This window comes from Colobus angolensis, unplaced genomic scaffold (assembly GCF_000951035.1).
Source record: "Colobus angolensis palliatus isolate OR3802 unplaced genomic scaffold, Cang.pa_1.0 Scaffold492, whole genome shotgun sequence".
Lineage (NCBI taxonomy): Eukaryota > Metazoa > Chordata > Mammalia > Primates > Cercopithecidae > Colobus > Colobus angolensis.
This window is the reverse complement of record NW_012118399.1, coordinates 888,189-903,292: the sequence shown is the minus strand read 5'-3', so window position 1 is coordinate 903,292 and position 15,104 is coordinate 888,189. Positions and strand designations below refer to the sequence as shown.

Here is a 15,104-nt window from a genome sequence, read left to right as displayed (position 1 = left end):
TAATTTACAATGATTGAGTATCTTGATTAATAGTATCCTAGTCATGCTACTTGCTTCTCTTTCCTTCATATGCCATGTCATCTTAAGATCTTTTACCATGGAACTGATGTGGTCAGAACCTCTAACCACTGTGGAGATTCTGTTGACTTCCACTGACTTCTCTATAGGTCTTATATTATAGTGGCCATCATGATGCTGTTGTGATTAAAAGCCCAAGCCCTATGCAAAATTGCCCGGGTTTGAAACCAGGCTTTGCTATATATTTAGAGAGAGATATATATACATGCTGGATGACACTGGACAAATTACCTAAACCCTCTGACTCCCAATTACCTAACTTTAAATTGAGGCTAGCAATAATATCTACCTCAAAGAGTTGTTGGAATAAATTAATGCAGATAAAGCACTTAGAATAATTCCTGGCACATGGTATCATATAAGGGTTATTACTGTTCTCTCTGATAGGGATAAAAGAAGTGCACCTAATAAGAAAATTATACCCCCCATGCAAACTCTATAGTAACATCTTTTAGATTTTTTACATTTAAGTTGCACTTTAAGTATTTATTGGAGTAACAATTTAGCTTTAAAAGGACTCAAACACCTTTTAACACAATCTCTCCTCTAGTGCCATAGCAAAAGGCCTGTTGCGGAGTAGACTATAGTATCTACGCAACAAATATTTGCTACGTGAGTAAATTAAGTTGCAAAATACTAAACAATCAAAAGACAGGTAGGTAGTTATTATGGTAAATAGAGTTATGCTTGGTTCTTTGAGAATACAGAGAGGTGAGTTTAAACCCAATGTGGAAAACAGTAAATCTACAAAGGCTTCCTAGAAGCAATGATACTCAACTGAATCTTAATGGATACACAGGAGTTGGCCTCATAAAAAACAAGAAGTTTAAACGGTCTAGATAGCCCATTTACAGTATGGTCTCTGATCAAATTATTCAAAATAGGGCAATTAGTTAATGAGAATCATTTTATTGGTATTCATACCAAACATATGTATGAAATTTCACTTTATCACCTATTATTTTAAATGGAATCAAATTATTCCAAGTAGGTAGATATTCTTAGTGATTCTGGTTGAAAATGTGTATCTTTAAGCCTTTTGAAAAATCTGGCTGAAAGAAAAATAATAGCTATCTTTTATTGAGTGATTCCATGCTAGTCTTGTAATGAGCTCTTTTCAGGAACTGAGTAATATAAACCTCACAAGAAGAAAGTTTTCTTACGGCCCAAATTGATAAACTTGGTAAGTAGCAGAGCTAGAGCTTGAACTCAAGGTTACCAAGTGCATGTTCTTCATTACTACATTATGTGAAGTTTTGGATTAACTCCTCACTAAAAATACTGTCTTGTCTTGTTTTCCTTTTATATAATTTGAAGATATATTCAAAGAAATAACTTCATTAATGATATTAATTTAGATTTTATTTCTGGAGACTTTTGTAAACTGTTACATAAAATGTTGTAATTTATAAATTTCCCTTCGACACTACACGGATGAACTCATCACAAGATTTCTTGCTAGTCAGCACTGTTCTCCACTAAAAGTGCTTTCACATCCACATCTTTGCTTTATCCCCTAGTGAATATAGAAAACTACTTCAATAATGCATATTCCTTTCTATATTCCTTCAAGAGAATGTTGCCTATTTAAATCATTAAGATGGATTCCTGGTACAGAATCAGAATTTAAAAAATAAAAACTTTAATTGTAAATACCTGGACTCATAGTTGATGTCTAAATATATTAAATAAATCCAAAAACATATTTAGATACCTAGTTTTCATCACATAATGCCTCTCAAGAAAGCAGAGATCTCAAGTTATCTTTTCCATTAAAACAGTTTCATTTTCATGCTTCCTTCACAAAAGTATTCGTATGCATGAAGGTCATCTGGCTATGTTACTCTCTCCCCTTTGACATTAACTAATGTGGCAATCAGGCTAATGTCCCACCGTTTCCTGACCACTAGCCAATATCTACCGGAACATTACCCACTTCATGCTTTTTTCAAGTCCTTATCTTTGCGTACATCTCTACTATTGACAACAAGTCACAATGTTGACTACCATTAGGTTTCTACTAATGTTTTCCAGTCGTTTCTGTATTCTTCCAAGTCAGAGAATGTAACTGGCTCCACCAGGAAATAAAATAGAGGTCACTGAAGCAGCAGTGACTTCCAAGCTGTTTGCTAAATTTAGCAGTACAATACTTTCCACTCTAATGAAAACTGTGAACTACAATTTTAGAATGTTGGAACAGAATGGGACTTTAAAGGTCATTGAGTCCCACCCCCTCATTTTTCTGATGGAAATGTGGAGGCCTAGACATAGCCAGTAATTTTCTGCAGGCCATAGAGCTTGTTAATTATGAAGATGGAACTCCAAGTAAGATCTGCTCAGCCCTGTAGTAATGCTGCCCTCACTACACCACAGATGCTCTGCCTCCTAGGATGAGTCTAAACTAACCAGATGTGATAGCATAAATATAGCTAATATTATTGCTTGTGGCTTACCCTCCACGGCCATTCAACTGTTTCGTAGCTGAGTATGAAATAGCAAAGGTGTCTGACTTATGAGTTGCCGAGAGAAATGATTCTATACCCAAACCCTGCCCCCAACTCTAAAAACTTCCTGCTTGATGTTCATCAATAATGAATGGCCCATCCCTGCAATACTCAGAGGGAGCTTACATTGCACTTTTGAACAGCCGGTTAGTAATGTACAGTGGATAGAGCCATTCTTTCTAATCCCAGGGCAGTGGGTCCTTCAAGGCTAGCATTGCATTTTCAATTAGCTGCTGAGTGAATGCTTGGCATGTGTATTAGTGAAGAGGCACACAATTAGCATATTGTTCCTTTCTGTATTGTGCTGAGAGGATCCAAAGGATTGGTGGGGGAACAGGCAAGCCAGGCATCACCGTGGATATTGAAGAAGGGGGTTACTCAAACCTCAGCATCTTCACTTGCTCGCTCTGGAATTACAGCTATTTATTACGAAGCACTCTGTGTGGCTTAGTGGAGTGTGTCTGAGGAAACACATCCGGACACCACTTAGGGTTAGTCTTTCTGAGCTCTTCACATCTCTGACTAATTATCTTCATTATCATGGAGCCCAACAGTCCCAAAAAGATACAATTTGCTGTGCCTTTATTCCAGAGTCAGATTGCACCTGAAGCAGCAGAGCAGGTAAGTGAAATTGCATGGGGTACAATTCCTGTACATAAGGTAATATGAACATCTATTCTTGTTATTAATTGAAATGTTCTTTACCTCTTGATTTTGCTGTGACTTTCAAGATATATAAACAAGAAATAAGTTGGTTTTTATACATACTTGCATTTAAATTGCATTGGGAGAACTATTGTCGAAAATGTAGCACTTCATATGATACAAAATGAGCACCTCCGAGGGGAAAATGGCTCTGTAAGCAATTCAGATATGGATTCATAAATCTGTTCATTTTTGCTCATTAAAATAACAGTTTCAACATTTAGAGCAACTTTCAAACAAATTATCAAAATGAGCAAAATTTTATTTCATTTTTTATAAAATAAAATGATTGATTTAGCAATAACATTAAATCCTGAGATAGTTTCAGACTATAGGTTGAATACTTTATTTTCATATGTTTTTTATTGTGAACCCAAAACAATGATTGTAAGTTTATATAATATATTACAGCGAGGATTTGTAGCTTTTTGTACAATTTTAAAATTGTTTTGTTCAGACATTACAAACAGTATTTTAACATTTCCTAGATTCTTTGTCCGTGTCTAATATTGGTTTACATCTGTATCACCTTTCATATTCAGATTTACTTCAACTCTTGATGCAATGGCATTTCGTAGAACTGCAACTGTGAGGAGGCAAAAGCAAAGAAATTTATGAGGACATCAACCTAATCCATTCATTTCTTAAAACCTAAATTATTTTTGAATCCTGTTCCAAGTATTTGAAATAAAGTCTTAAAAATAATTATTTAATCCGTGACTCATAGTGTTTCAGGATGTTTTGACAATCTGATGTAGATGCACCTAGACTCAGGCCAGATAAATGTAACCTTGAACATGTGTCTATCTATGCTGAATGGAATGTTGCTTCCATCTTGGACGGGATGTTGCTTCTATCTTGGACGGGATGTCATTGATAAATTGTATTCTCTATCCTACTGACATTTACTTTGGGAATTTACCCATAAATGAATATAATAAACAAATAAAGGATATTATATTCAAGGGATTCTGATAATACTATGCTCCTGTAACTCTTAAAATGAAAAATAAACTTTAGAGTTTGTAATAAGTTACATATTCTCATAAGATCCATATTTATTCTTCATTTGTTTTTGTGTTCTAAATATTATCTAGAAAATAAAAAAGTTAACAAAATCAATTGAAATTCAAAGCTTATGCTGCTAATTTAACTCTGGTACCTGCTAGAAATAGGTTTGCAAGCTCTTCCTTATCCTGTTTAAAAATAAGTGTAACAAATCTTGAAAGCATCACCAATGTTATGAGGCTCTAAGTGAGCCACTAACATTATCAGGTCAACCCTGTACCTTCACTGTAAATTAATTTTCTGTTGTATCATTCAATTGTATATAATTATTTCTCTTCTGTGGAAATGTAGCTTTTTGGTCAAAGAGGGTGGGTGATACTTCTATCAGACAGTTCAATTCTGTGGCTTTCTATTATTTCAAAATAAAATTAGTGAGCACCTTCCATGTGTCCTCCAGAAGTTTGCTTTTGCATGTGGGGAAAAGATGAGGATGAGACATCTTTGCAAGCTGCAGAGTAACCTGGAGCAGTGTCTAATATTCACTGATATTAGCTCGCCTTTTGTCCTTCACAGATCAGGAAAAGAAGACCTACACCAGCATCACTTGTGATTCTCAATGAGCATAACCCCCCAGGTAAAGAAGCATGATGTGTTTCACACTGATGGAACAGAATGGAATTGTTTGAAGAACATCAAAGTACATGTCATTACTGAAAAGTTTCAATTTAGGATTTCAGTTAGCAATGCTCTAGAAAACTAATCTATAAAAATGGATCATAAACAGAATCAGAAATAAATATTACAGGAATGATCTCCACCAACAGTCTGTATTTCCTCTAGAATATCACGAGTGATGATATGCTATGAAATGTTTTGTTAGCACTGGCTGTCATATGTTCAGGTGTTTGTATGGGACCTGGATCACAGCTTATTAATGAGGCTGGAGGAAAGCTGTTCAATTTGGTTTCAAAGCTTAAATTACAGCCCTAGAGATGCTTATCTCTTTACAGAGTAAGGTTTTTATATGGAAAAGGTTAACATGGGGTGGGCAATGACCCAGAGTTGGCTTCAGCTTTGCTGCTGATGTCATCTCTGAATAATGTAATTGACAAGTAACCAGATCAATTTTCAGCACTGCCTATTTGAGAGCCATTCTGAATGGCTAAACCCATTTGTTGAGGTTTTATTTTCCATTTCCTGTAAAAATGAAAACTGCATTATTATTCCTGATAAAAGACTATGATCTGTAATCCACAAACATTATTTACTTATTGAGCGGGGTGATTTTTAGTCTCACATTGAAATGCTGCTTCTGGATATACAAGTAGGATAGGAACGGTGATGGCATTAATTTGTAACCAGGCAGAACTTGGTGTTGGATTTTCTGCAGGTATAAACAATAATGGGTAGACAAAAGGAGTTTAAACAGTGGAAACATAATATGTCTAATAATAGACTGTAGTGAGTGATCTAAGAATACCAGGGTGAAATAGTCCTTGACTTTTTCAGACTCTTTTCTAATTAGAGAAACATATAAAAAGAAAGTCAACTAACAGACTATTCATCCTTGAGCCCAAATCCAAGAACATTTTCAGGTGATGGAAAATAAGTAAGCTAATTTATTTCTGTTGAAAACAAACAATTATAACTTGATCCTATAACTTTAGAGTGCCATTGCATTTTAAATTATTTTCAAATATATTATCTCAATACATGTTAACTTACTTATATTTGGTTAGATAAGAGGTGCAAATAATATGTAATTATAGTTTAAAAATAAATACAAGTATGAAGATAATGAAGTCTTCCTGATTTGCGGGGGTAATTTTATAGCACTTTTCCATCACTGCCTTGCTCACAGTAGCAGACACTTCTGCAATGTCCTGAAACTTTCCTCCCCATGCCTGCCATGAGGTGTACTGCACAACTTGATTTCTAGGTGTTCTATCTCTTGGAAAGCAGTTTTCAGAGGTCTACAGGCATTGTTGCTGTTTGAACATAGTGAAGTCATGTAAGTGACCTTCATCCTCTCATTTGAACTCCCAAAATAGCACCTACATTTTCTTGAGTGCCAAATATGTGCCATTTGGATGAGGAAAGTGTTTATCAGAGAGGTGAAGTGATTTTTGTGGCTATTCCACTAGAAGTGATGGATTCCAGAGACAAATGCAGGTAATTCTGATACTGAAGCCCATACATTTCCACTGGCACTGGCTTTGAAAATATCAGTTTGCACTACATGGTGAAGGCTTTATAATGTGACTAGTCATTCAGGCCCTATAAACAAGGAAAACCAAACAAAATAAATCCATTGTCTGTACCACTTATCTTAGTAGATTAGGGATTGTACTTAAATATCCCTAGGAATGAGATTCAGTTTTTCTCTAGAAACCTTTTTCTTGTCAGATCTCCCAATTACTAGATGGCATTGTCCCTTTTATGTAATTGACCTCATCCTTCTCTGTTTTTTAAGCACCATTGGGGACAAATTAGAGGCAAATAGCATCTCACAGAGAACTACTGTATTTTAGTAAATCACCTGTCTGCATCTTCTTCCCCCTTTATGGAAACTAGAATAGTCTACAAAGAATTAATAAGCTTTTGGCTGTGTATAGGACTTGGATAAGTGTGCATGGCAACTAGAGATTTTGGACTAGTGATGGATTTTTGTAGTAAAACCCTTGAAAGCTTATGGTTTTCCCAATAAAAATGATCTAGCACCAAGCTTATTGGGGAAATAACTCTAAAGATAAAACAACAACAACAACAACAAAGAAACAGACAGCAAAAAAAGAACACTAAACCAAATCAAACTTGGATACTGGTCTTAACGAGCCACGTGATGTGATCTTGGGAAAAGGATATCTCCAAGGTTTTGTTTGTTTGTTTGTTTGTTTTTTGCGACGGAGTCTCACTCTGTCACCCAGGCTGGAGTGCAGTGGCACGATCTGGGCTCACTGCAAGCTCCGTCTCCTGGATTCACGCCATTCTCCTGCCTCAGCCTCCCAAGTCGCTGGGACTACAGTTGCCCGCCACCACACCCGGCAAATTTTTTTGTATTTTTTTTAGTAGAGATGGGGTTTCACCGTGTTAGCCAGGATGGTCTCCATCTCCTGACCTCATGATCCGCCCGCCTCGGCCTCCCCAACTGCTGGGATTACAGCCATGAGCCACCGTGCCCGGCCTCCAAGCTTTATTTTCTCATCTATAAAATAGTGATCATAATGTTCTTTCTTTCAGCCTCACAGGGTTGTGTAATGATCAAAAGAGTTAACATGAACATGCCTTAAAAATTGCAAAGTGCAACACAGATTAGGTGTCATTAACTGATGTGTTTGGGAATGTAATATTTGCATGTGATATTTAAGAATGAAGATATAACAAGAAAAACAGAATCTTCATAATCTCATCTGTTCTAAATATTTCTGGACTATCTAACAGTTTCTTTTCCAAACATTATCTGAAGACTCTCTATCAAACAACAAAACAAGTAACAACAAAAACCCTCATAAGTGTTAAATGACCATTTTTAAGCAACTGTTTCTCCTGTCCCCCAAAAGCAGTATGTTCTTTGAAAAACAAAAACTGGGTGTAGCTTTAAATCCTGGTAAAACTAAACAAATCTCTTCAATTCACTGAAATTGGCCAGGGAATAATTGGTTGTTCTTGGACTCACCTGTCATTAATGCTGTTTAAAATTCTGCAAATCTTTGCAGAACCCTGCAAATCTTTCTTTATTGTCAATTAATAAAGCAAAGAAAATTAAATTATTTGTTATAGAAACATAATTAATAAACCATTCCAATTCATATGACAAGATCAGTGTACTGCAATCACTGTTAAATGAATTAGACATAGTTTGCTTTTTAAAAAATCTTTTGAACTGTTTGCAGGAAGAGTAAATTATAGGATTATTTGAAAGAATGATTATATATATATATTCTGTTTATATTTTGTAGAGGAAAAATAGAAAGATATTTCAGCATGTATATTCAGATTTTTGTTTGCTAGTTCATCTATGCTGGTCTAAACACATAGATGAGATAGGCACCTGATTAACTGCATTCTAGGAGCAGCATAATGTCCCATCAGTCCCTTTCTAACAAATAACCTAGAACTCTCAGCAGTACAAGCACTATGTAAACAGATACTTAACCTGTTAAGGATATATCACCCTCTGACATGGGTTATTAAATCAGTTTAACTCAAAATAGTGGGAAATGAAACTAAAACTTTTAAATTGAGGGCATGAGGTCTGGGAAAGTTTAATAGCAAAGGTGTTTCTTTAGGGTAGAAAAAGCAGAAACAATGTATTTGCTCCTAGGAATAACTCTCAACAGTCAGGTGGCAGCAAAAAGATACTGACAAACTGAGATAGGGGGTATAAGGAATCGCCAAAGATCCCTATATTTCGTCTTTTTCAAATGTTTTCTGGGGCTACCAATGTGACCTTGTAGCAAATTGCCTCTCTGTGTTTCAGTTCCTCTTCTGATTAAGGGCCTCTTTATGATAAGCTCTCTGAAGTTATACAGGAGAGCATTGCTATCTATTCTTATACTGTGTGCTGTTTGCTTTTACTTTTGTATAATCTGCAGTGAATTGGTTTGGTTCTTATACATTTTTTTTTATCTACAGACCTGCTTATGTGTAAATCCTCCCTATAGGGAAATAAATGGCAAAGACACTTTCTGTAATTTACTCCATGACATCTATAGACTGTATATTTGGCTACTAGCGTTTGAAATCTGGAGTTAGACAATGATTTCAGAAAATACCTACTTTAGTCACACATCTTCATGACAGACGTATATAAACCAACTCAAATCCCTGAGACTCACTCCATTTTATATACCTCAGAGAAGAATCCATAATTACCCGGGGTTTTCAACTCCAGCTCTGATAATTTCAGATGTTAGAAAATAGTTTCTTATACCAAACTTAAATATAAATTCCCCACTTTATTCTAAAATAACTCTTCATTTGTTCTCTGCGATAGAAAGTCATTTCTCACCTTTTAAAAAATATGAATGAATGATTATTTTCTTTTCTTCCCAATCTCCCTAAGGGCTTTAATAAACTCTATCCAAGTTCTCCCTATTGCTCTGCCTTTGAAGCCCAGAGCTGGACACAGTCTTCCAGTAAAAAGCCAGCCTAGACCAAGTCTTCTGAATATTAAAGTTTGTGGCATCCATTGTTTTCCATTTACCATTAAGCAGAGACAATATGGTTACAATTATATTTAATGGGCCTGATGCCTATTAAACATGAGTGAGCTGTATGAGGCCTGGAGCTAAGTGCAGATTTGGGTGAGTACCCAGGAGTTTTGACGTCATTTAAAAGCTCGCTGTATATCTAAAAAGTGGAATCCGAAACATAAGGTAAAATAGTTTTTTGAGTATATTTATTGAACTTCCTATCACAGCCAAATTTTGGGGAAATCGACTTTATCTTTGACTCGTTTAGCGTCAAATATCCTTTCAAATCAAGAATAAAAACAAAGGTTGTTCTCACATGCCTCAGGTTCCCAAAAGTTAGTTAATAGGAGACATAAGGTATATATGATACTAAATATCATACTATCTCCTTTCAAATTTGATAGCAGGCCTGGTCATTAGAGAGAACTGAGATGTCCAATTGCTTTGGCTATTCAGCTCTACAAACTGAAAAAGAAGCCACAGTTTATACTATATGTAGCATATTGCTTTCTAAATGCATTTCAGGATTCTGAAACTAAGTTAAAAAATACTGAGATCTTGAAGCCTCTAGATTGGATTCCTGAGACATTGGATGATAGCTAGAAAATAATGCTGGACTAAGGTTGAATTGTTCAAAACAAAAGGGGACTCCAGAACTTTCTGGTGATGATTTTTTAATCCAAAAATAACAGGAAGTTTTTCAGGGTCAACAGAATGAAAGTAGAAATTTATTTCAGTATTAAGGCATCACATGCACAAAATCTCTTTTCATGGAGTCCCTCTATTTTGTAAAATGAATGATTGTGTTGTCAAGAGAAAATTGGGCTCCAGGGATCATACTGAGAAGTTTCTGGGGACTCTTAAAGATGAGTAAGACATTGTCAGGCCCAGATCTTGAGGTACCAGCCACCCCCAGGGACCTCCAATTAAATGTATTCAAATAAATGCTATACTGGCCCATTGTCCACATAGTTATGTTGCATTTTAAATTGTCTCATTTGAACGTGGTTGTAATTCATTTGAATCCACAATCATTGCTGATTGCTCAGCATTTATTTTACCTTGTGTGTATTAATGACAATATAATACAAAAAAATGATCCAGTGTTTGAAGATCATTGAAGTGTTAGCTAGTACTAATTTTTAAGAAATTGTCAAAAAAGCCTATTTCCCTCAGCATTTATTTTTATGAGTTATTGAATGCTGAATTATGTTTTAAAAAGTTACACATGTGGCTTTTGATGATTCATGTACTGTACAGTTAATTGACTTATTTTCCCTTAACTCTTCAGTGTGTGCAGCCAAATAGCCCAATCAGTTGGAATAATTGTGGGCCAAAGATAGAGGTTCCGATTCTTTATAATGACAAGGCTTGCTATATTGTAAGTGTTCAAAGTAACTAGTTGGATCTTCAAATTAAATGAAAAACAAAAATGAAAGGGACCTGCATTTCTCATTCAAAAATGGCCCAGCTTTTTTCTAATCCATATGGTGTTAGTGACTGGCAAATAGTTTTCCCAAAAAACAGTAGTAGTGGGTAAGAAAAAAAAAAAAGATCTATAATACCCCCTAATTCATCAGGAGACGAATATACAATTGTGGAAGTATTATGTATCCTATATTGTAGTGTTGGTTTAACTGAGCATGCCCTGTTTGTCAATATAATTTTCGTAAAATATGAGTTCCTAAGATTTTTTTAAAATGAGCATGCTACTGATGCTTAGGTTTTTCATAAGGTTATGAAAACATTATTGCAAATAATTGACATATTTATGGCAAATTTGTGTTTGACCAAAAATGAAATTCATATTCCAACAGTATGTAGAAAGAAAAAAAAAATTTGAGGATTGAGTATAAAAATCTTTTAGAGATATCTATCAGATACTCTTGTTGCTCAATTTTGACTCCACTCCATTTTTATTCACTTCTTTTCATACAGCATCTCTGTTCTATGTTCTGTCTAACCTTTATTTATCAAAGCAGTTCTCTTCTGCTGACTCTTAAGACTTAGTCTAGATTGACTCACTTGCATACATCAGTCCGTCTTTTTCACAAACTTCTCAATTTAAATAAATTTCAGCACAAGACTCACTTAAATTGCAAAAGATTTCCCTGAATAATTTGACCCATTGTCTGGTTTTGTTAGTCTAATATTCTTCTCTTAGCTCCTACTCTTAAAGCTGTTTATTGGTTTATACATTCAATTCGATTTATTGAGTCCTTATTCTAAATCCTCTGGGAACATGTAGTCTAGGTAACAGAGAATATTATGTCTGGATGTACCATGATACAATTGTAATAACAGAAATCCCGGTTGCTGAAACCACAGTAAAGCTAATTCTGGCCAAGGCATAGAGGCACTTATTTATTATGCTTCCTGGTCTATAAAGCATTTGCATGACTTATTTTGATCTTTGGGCTTTAAGCTATTAAGGATTGAGGTCAGAACTAAAATTTTACTATTTATTCCAACTTACTAGTAGAGTAGATGTTAAATGCCTGTGAACTATTCAAAGTCAATCCTTCAAACTTTTTTGGCACCAGCTCTGATTAAAGCACAATATTACTCTTCTAGGGGATAAAACAGGTAAATTATCAACCTACTCACATGGAGAAACTTATCTAAGACATATTTACAATCTGACACATGTATTTTTATAGTAAAACCAATAGTATATGCCAAAAATACATATATTTCATTCAGTAAAGAAGTGTCTATCACGGGGTTTTTCAAGATTAGATTAAAATGTTGTACAATACATAGACTAGATGCCTGATAAATGACAATGATTATTTTGGGGAGGCAGACCTGTAATACTTAAGAGTAGAGGCTTTGGAATCACTTATGTCTGGATATAAATCTTAGATGGCTGTTTACTGCCTAAGTTTCCTCAGAAAAATAGCTCATCCTCCTAAGGCCCAAGAAGTCACATGAGGTAGTTGGGCTCATGTGTTACCAAAATGCATGTGTTTTCCCACACCACTACGTTTCACTAAATATAGAATACATCCATTTCAAAGAACGCTAGTCTGAGTCCATTGACTAAATAGATGCCCATTTTTGTGTCTGCGTAGTAGTAAACACAGATGACATAATTGTCAGTTGTTCTAACTTAACAGTTGTTCAGTTTCAAATTTGATAGAAAAAATTACTGTCAGTTCTTTCTAATTGCTTCTAGTTGATAGTCAGATTCCACAAGATCATAAATTAGTGGACCTCTAACAATGAATCTAGCTAAGCTGTGTACTTGATAGAAAAATGTTATTTCTAAATTTCTTTTTTTGGAATTGTTCAAGAGCAAGCCCTTGAGCCTTGGGATTTTTCTGTCTTTTCTCTCATCATTTTCTAGGCATCACTTCCACTAAGTAGTGATCTCACACACTTTCCACAATTCTAGACACAATTCCAGACAGAATTTACCAGGGGCTTAAGCAGAAATGTCCCGGGACCTGGGCAGGTGACATGGATGAGAGCCTGGGCCCTGAGAAGGACAGTAGGCTGTGACAGGGACTGTAGTCTACTTGGATAATAGAAGCTCCATCCAAGGCTTTCAAATTAAACAGATAAAACTGCAAAGGACATTGAGAAAGCACTATAACAGGTTGAAACACCTAAGTGGTAAGATTTTAGAGATACTGGAAAGTGTCTCCCTAAATTAGTTTCTATACTACCTGAAGTCTTACCTTTTACAGTTGTTGCTGTAACTTCTAAAACGCAAGTATTCTGAAGATATAACACATTGTCCTTGACACCTTAGAAAAATTGCCTATCTGGGGACCAGAAAGGACCTGTGAAAGCCAGAGATGGAGGGAAAGGCGTGTCCTAAAACAAATGTCCCAGCTGTGACAATCAGGGGGCTCAGAATTCACCGTCTCCCTCCCAGTCTGTGTGCTGTCTCTGCCCTCTCCATACTCATTCAGGCCCCTTCAGATCTTCCCTAATACACAGGGGTTCCCAGCACATGTTGGAAAATATTACACGTGTATCTGTGAGTCTTCTCTGGGCTTGGGTAGAATACTATCTCTGAATGTAGCTCAATTACTTTATGTCATTTAGAATAATTTGATATAGTAAAAATTAGTGTTTAACAAAGCCATTTGTGAAATAAGTTGCCAAAATCCACGTCATGAAAGATATATATTGACAATTTGATTAGAACACAATTACAATTTCACCTTGGAAATAATGCTGAGGAAAAAAAGGACTGTGCAAACGAAAAAGCTAGGGAATTTATAATCTTTCATATTTTTTTCATTCTCTGGCAGCAATTTTCCATCATTATGGAAAACAATTTTCAGAATTACACTCCTTACGTGTAAATATATATTGACTTGCTTGTGAAAATAGAACTGGAGGCACAACATAGAAGAATGAGAAGTTATTTTGGAATCCAATTTTTAGAATACTTTACCTCAATGATGCAATATCATTTTATGCTTTTTCCCCTGTCTGATGATAAGTAACAGAGTATTAGAAGACATATACACAAATATTTACATGCATGAACACGCATACACATGATGCACACAGAGGCAGATAACCAACTGTATGTAAAAAAAGACACCACGTGGACTACTTAGCCAAGTAATAAATCCATATCCACTAAGTAATCTGACTTACAAAAGAGGCCTGAACCTGCCAAAGTGTCTTGAAAAGCTTTGAAAATTCAGGTTTTAAATGGAATAAACTAATAATTTTTTATGTTTCTAACATCTTGAATTTAAAAACCAATAGATTAAAAGCAAATTGTATTATTTTAAAATCCAACCTTGAATAAAAAGCATTGAAATTACTGGCATGGATTCAAGTAATGAGATTTATTAAATTATTTTTTAAAAAGTAAAAAAGAGTATTTTAAAGAATAAGTTGCATGTATTGAATATTAATAATACTTTAAGATTATATTCTCATTTGAGTAGGTTTGATATGTGCATTTTCATGATTTATGGACAGAAGTATTATAATTAGATGTAGAAATTGAGCTCCTCCAACTACCACCTGAAAGTCAATGTCTAACTAAAAGGCATCATCCATATTTGAAGACAACTTTTCAACTATAGACTTCAGCATTTCAGTTAGTTTTATCCCCATTCTTCTAATCACTAAACCAAACAACGTTAGGATCATCTCTGGCTCCTCTCTCTCTCCTTCATGCCTTAAATATATCAGTGTCTTTTCTGTCAACTCTATTCTACAGATTGAACCTGTCCTATGTGTTTTTATTGTTTCTGCTGTGTCTGTGACACATAGTGCTTTATTCTGAACTCACACAGTAACTTTCAAACTAGTTTTCTTTCACTTTAACACTGGGAGGCCGTTTTGTGTAGGACTAAGGACCCTAACCTTAGAATCAGTGAACGTGGATTTCACTTGTGGCATGAGTAAATGTCTGAGTCTTCGTTTCCTCCTCCAGGAAGCAGGGATCCTGGTAACACTGGCATTGGTTGTGTTGCTGGAATCAAGTGAGATCATGCATGTTGGCAACACTATTGATGCTAGGCTCGGTCTTTGCCCATTCTGGTTTGTGTGAGAGGCTTTTGGCAGACATAATTATATGATATGTGATCGACTATGGCAGCTTTACTTTCATAATTGATTTGTCATAAGCTCTAAT

The 15,104-nt window shown here is 35.3% G+C and overlaps 1 protein-coding gene across 3 annotated transcripts in view; it reads left to right on the top strand.

Annotated features, from left to right (window-relative positions):
• Positions 1–2,836: 2,836 nt before the first annotated feature.
• Positions 2,837–15,104, top strand: part of PPP1R1C (protein phosphatase 1, regulatory (inhibitor) subunit 1C) — a 141,247-nt gene continuing 128,979 nt past the window's right edge. Inside the window, exons 1-2 of one of the 3 annotated variants that reach the window (XM_011959420.1) lie at positions 2,837–3,203; positions 4,869–4,929. In XM_011959420.1, coding sequence (XP_011814810.1) covers positions 3,123–3,203; positions 4,869–4,929 — 142 coding nt within the window. In that variant the 5' untranslated portion in view covers positions 2,837–3,122. Of the gene's footprint in view, positions 3,204–4,847; positions 4,930–15,104 lie in introns of all 3 variants that reach the window. The other 2 variants (XM_011959421.1, XM_011959419.1) reach the window with 2 other exon arrangements.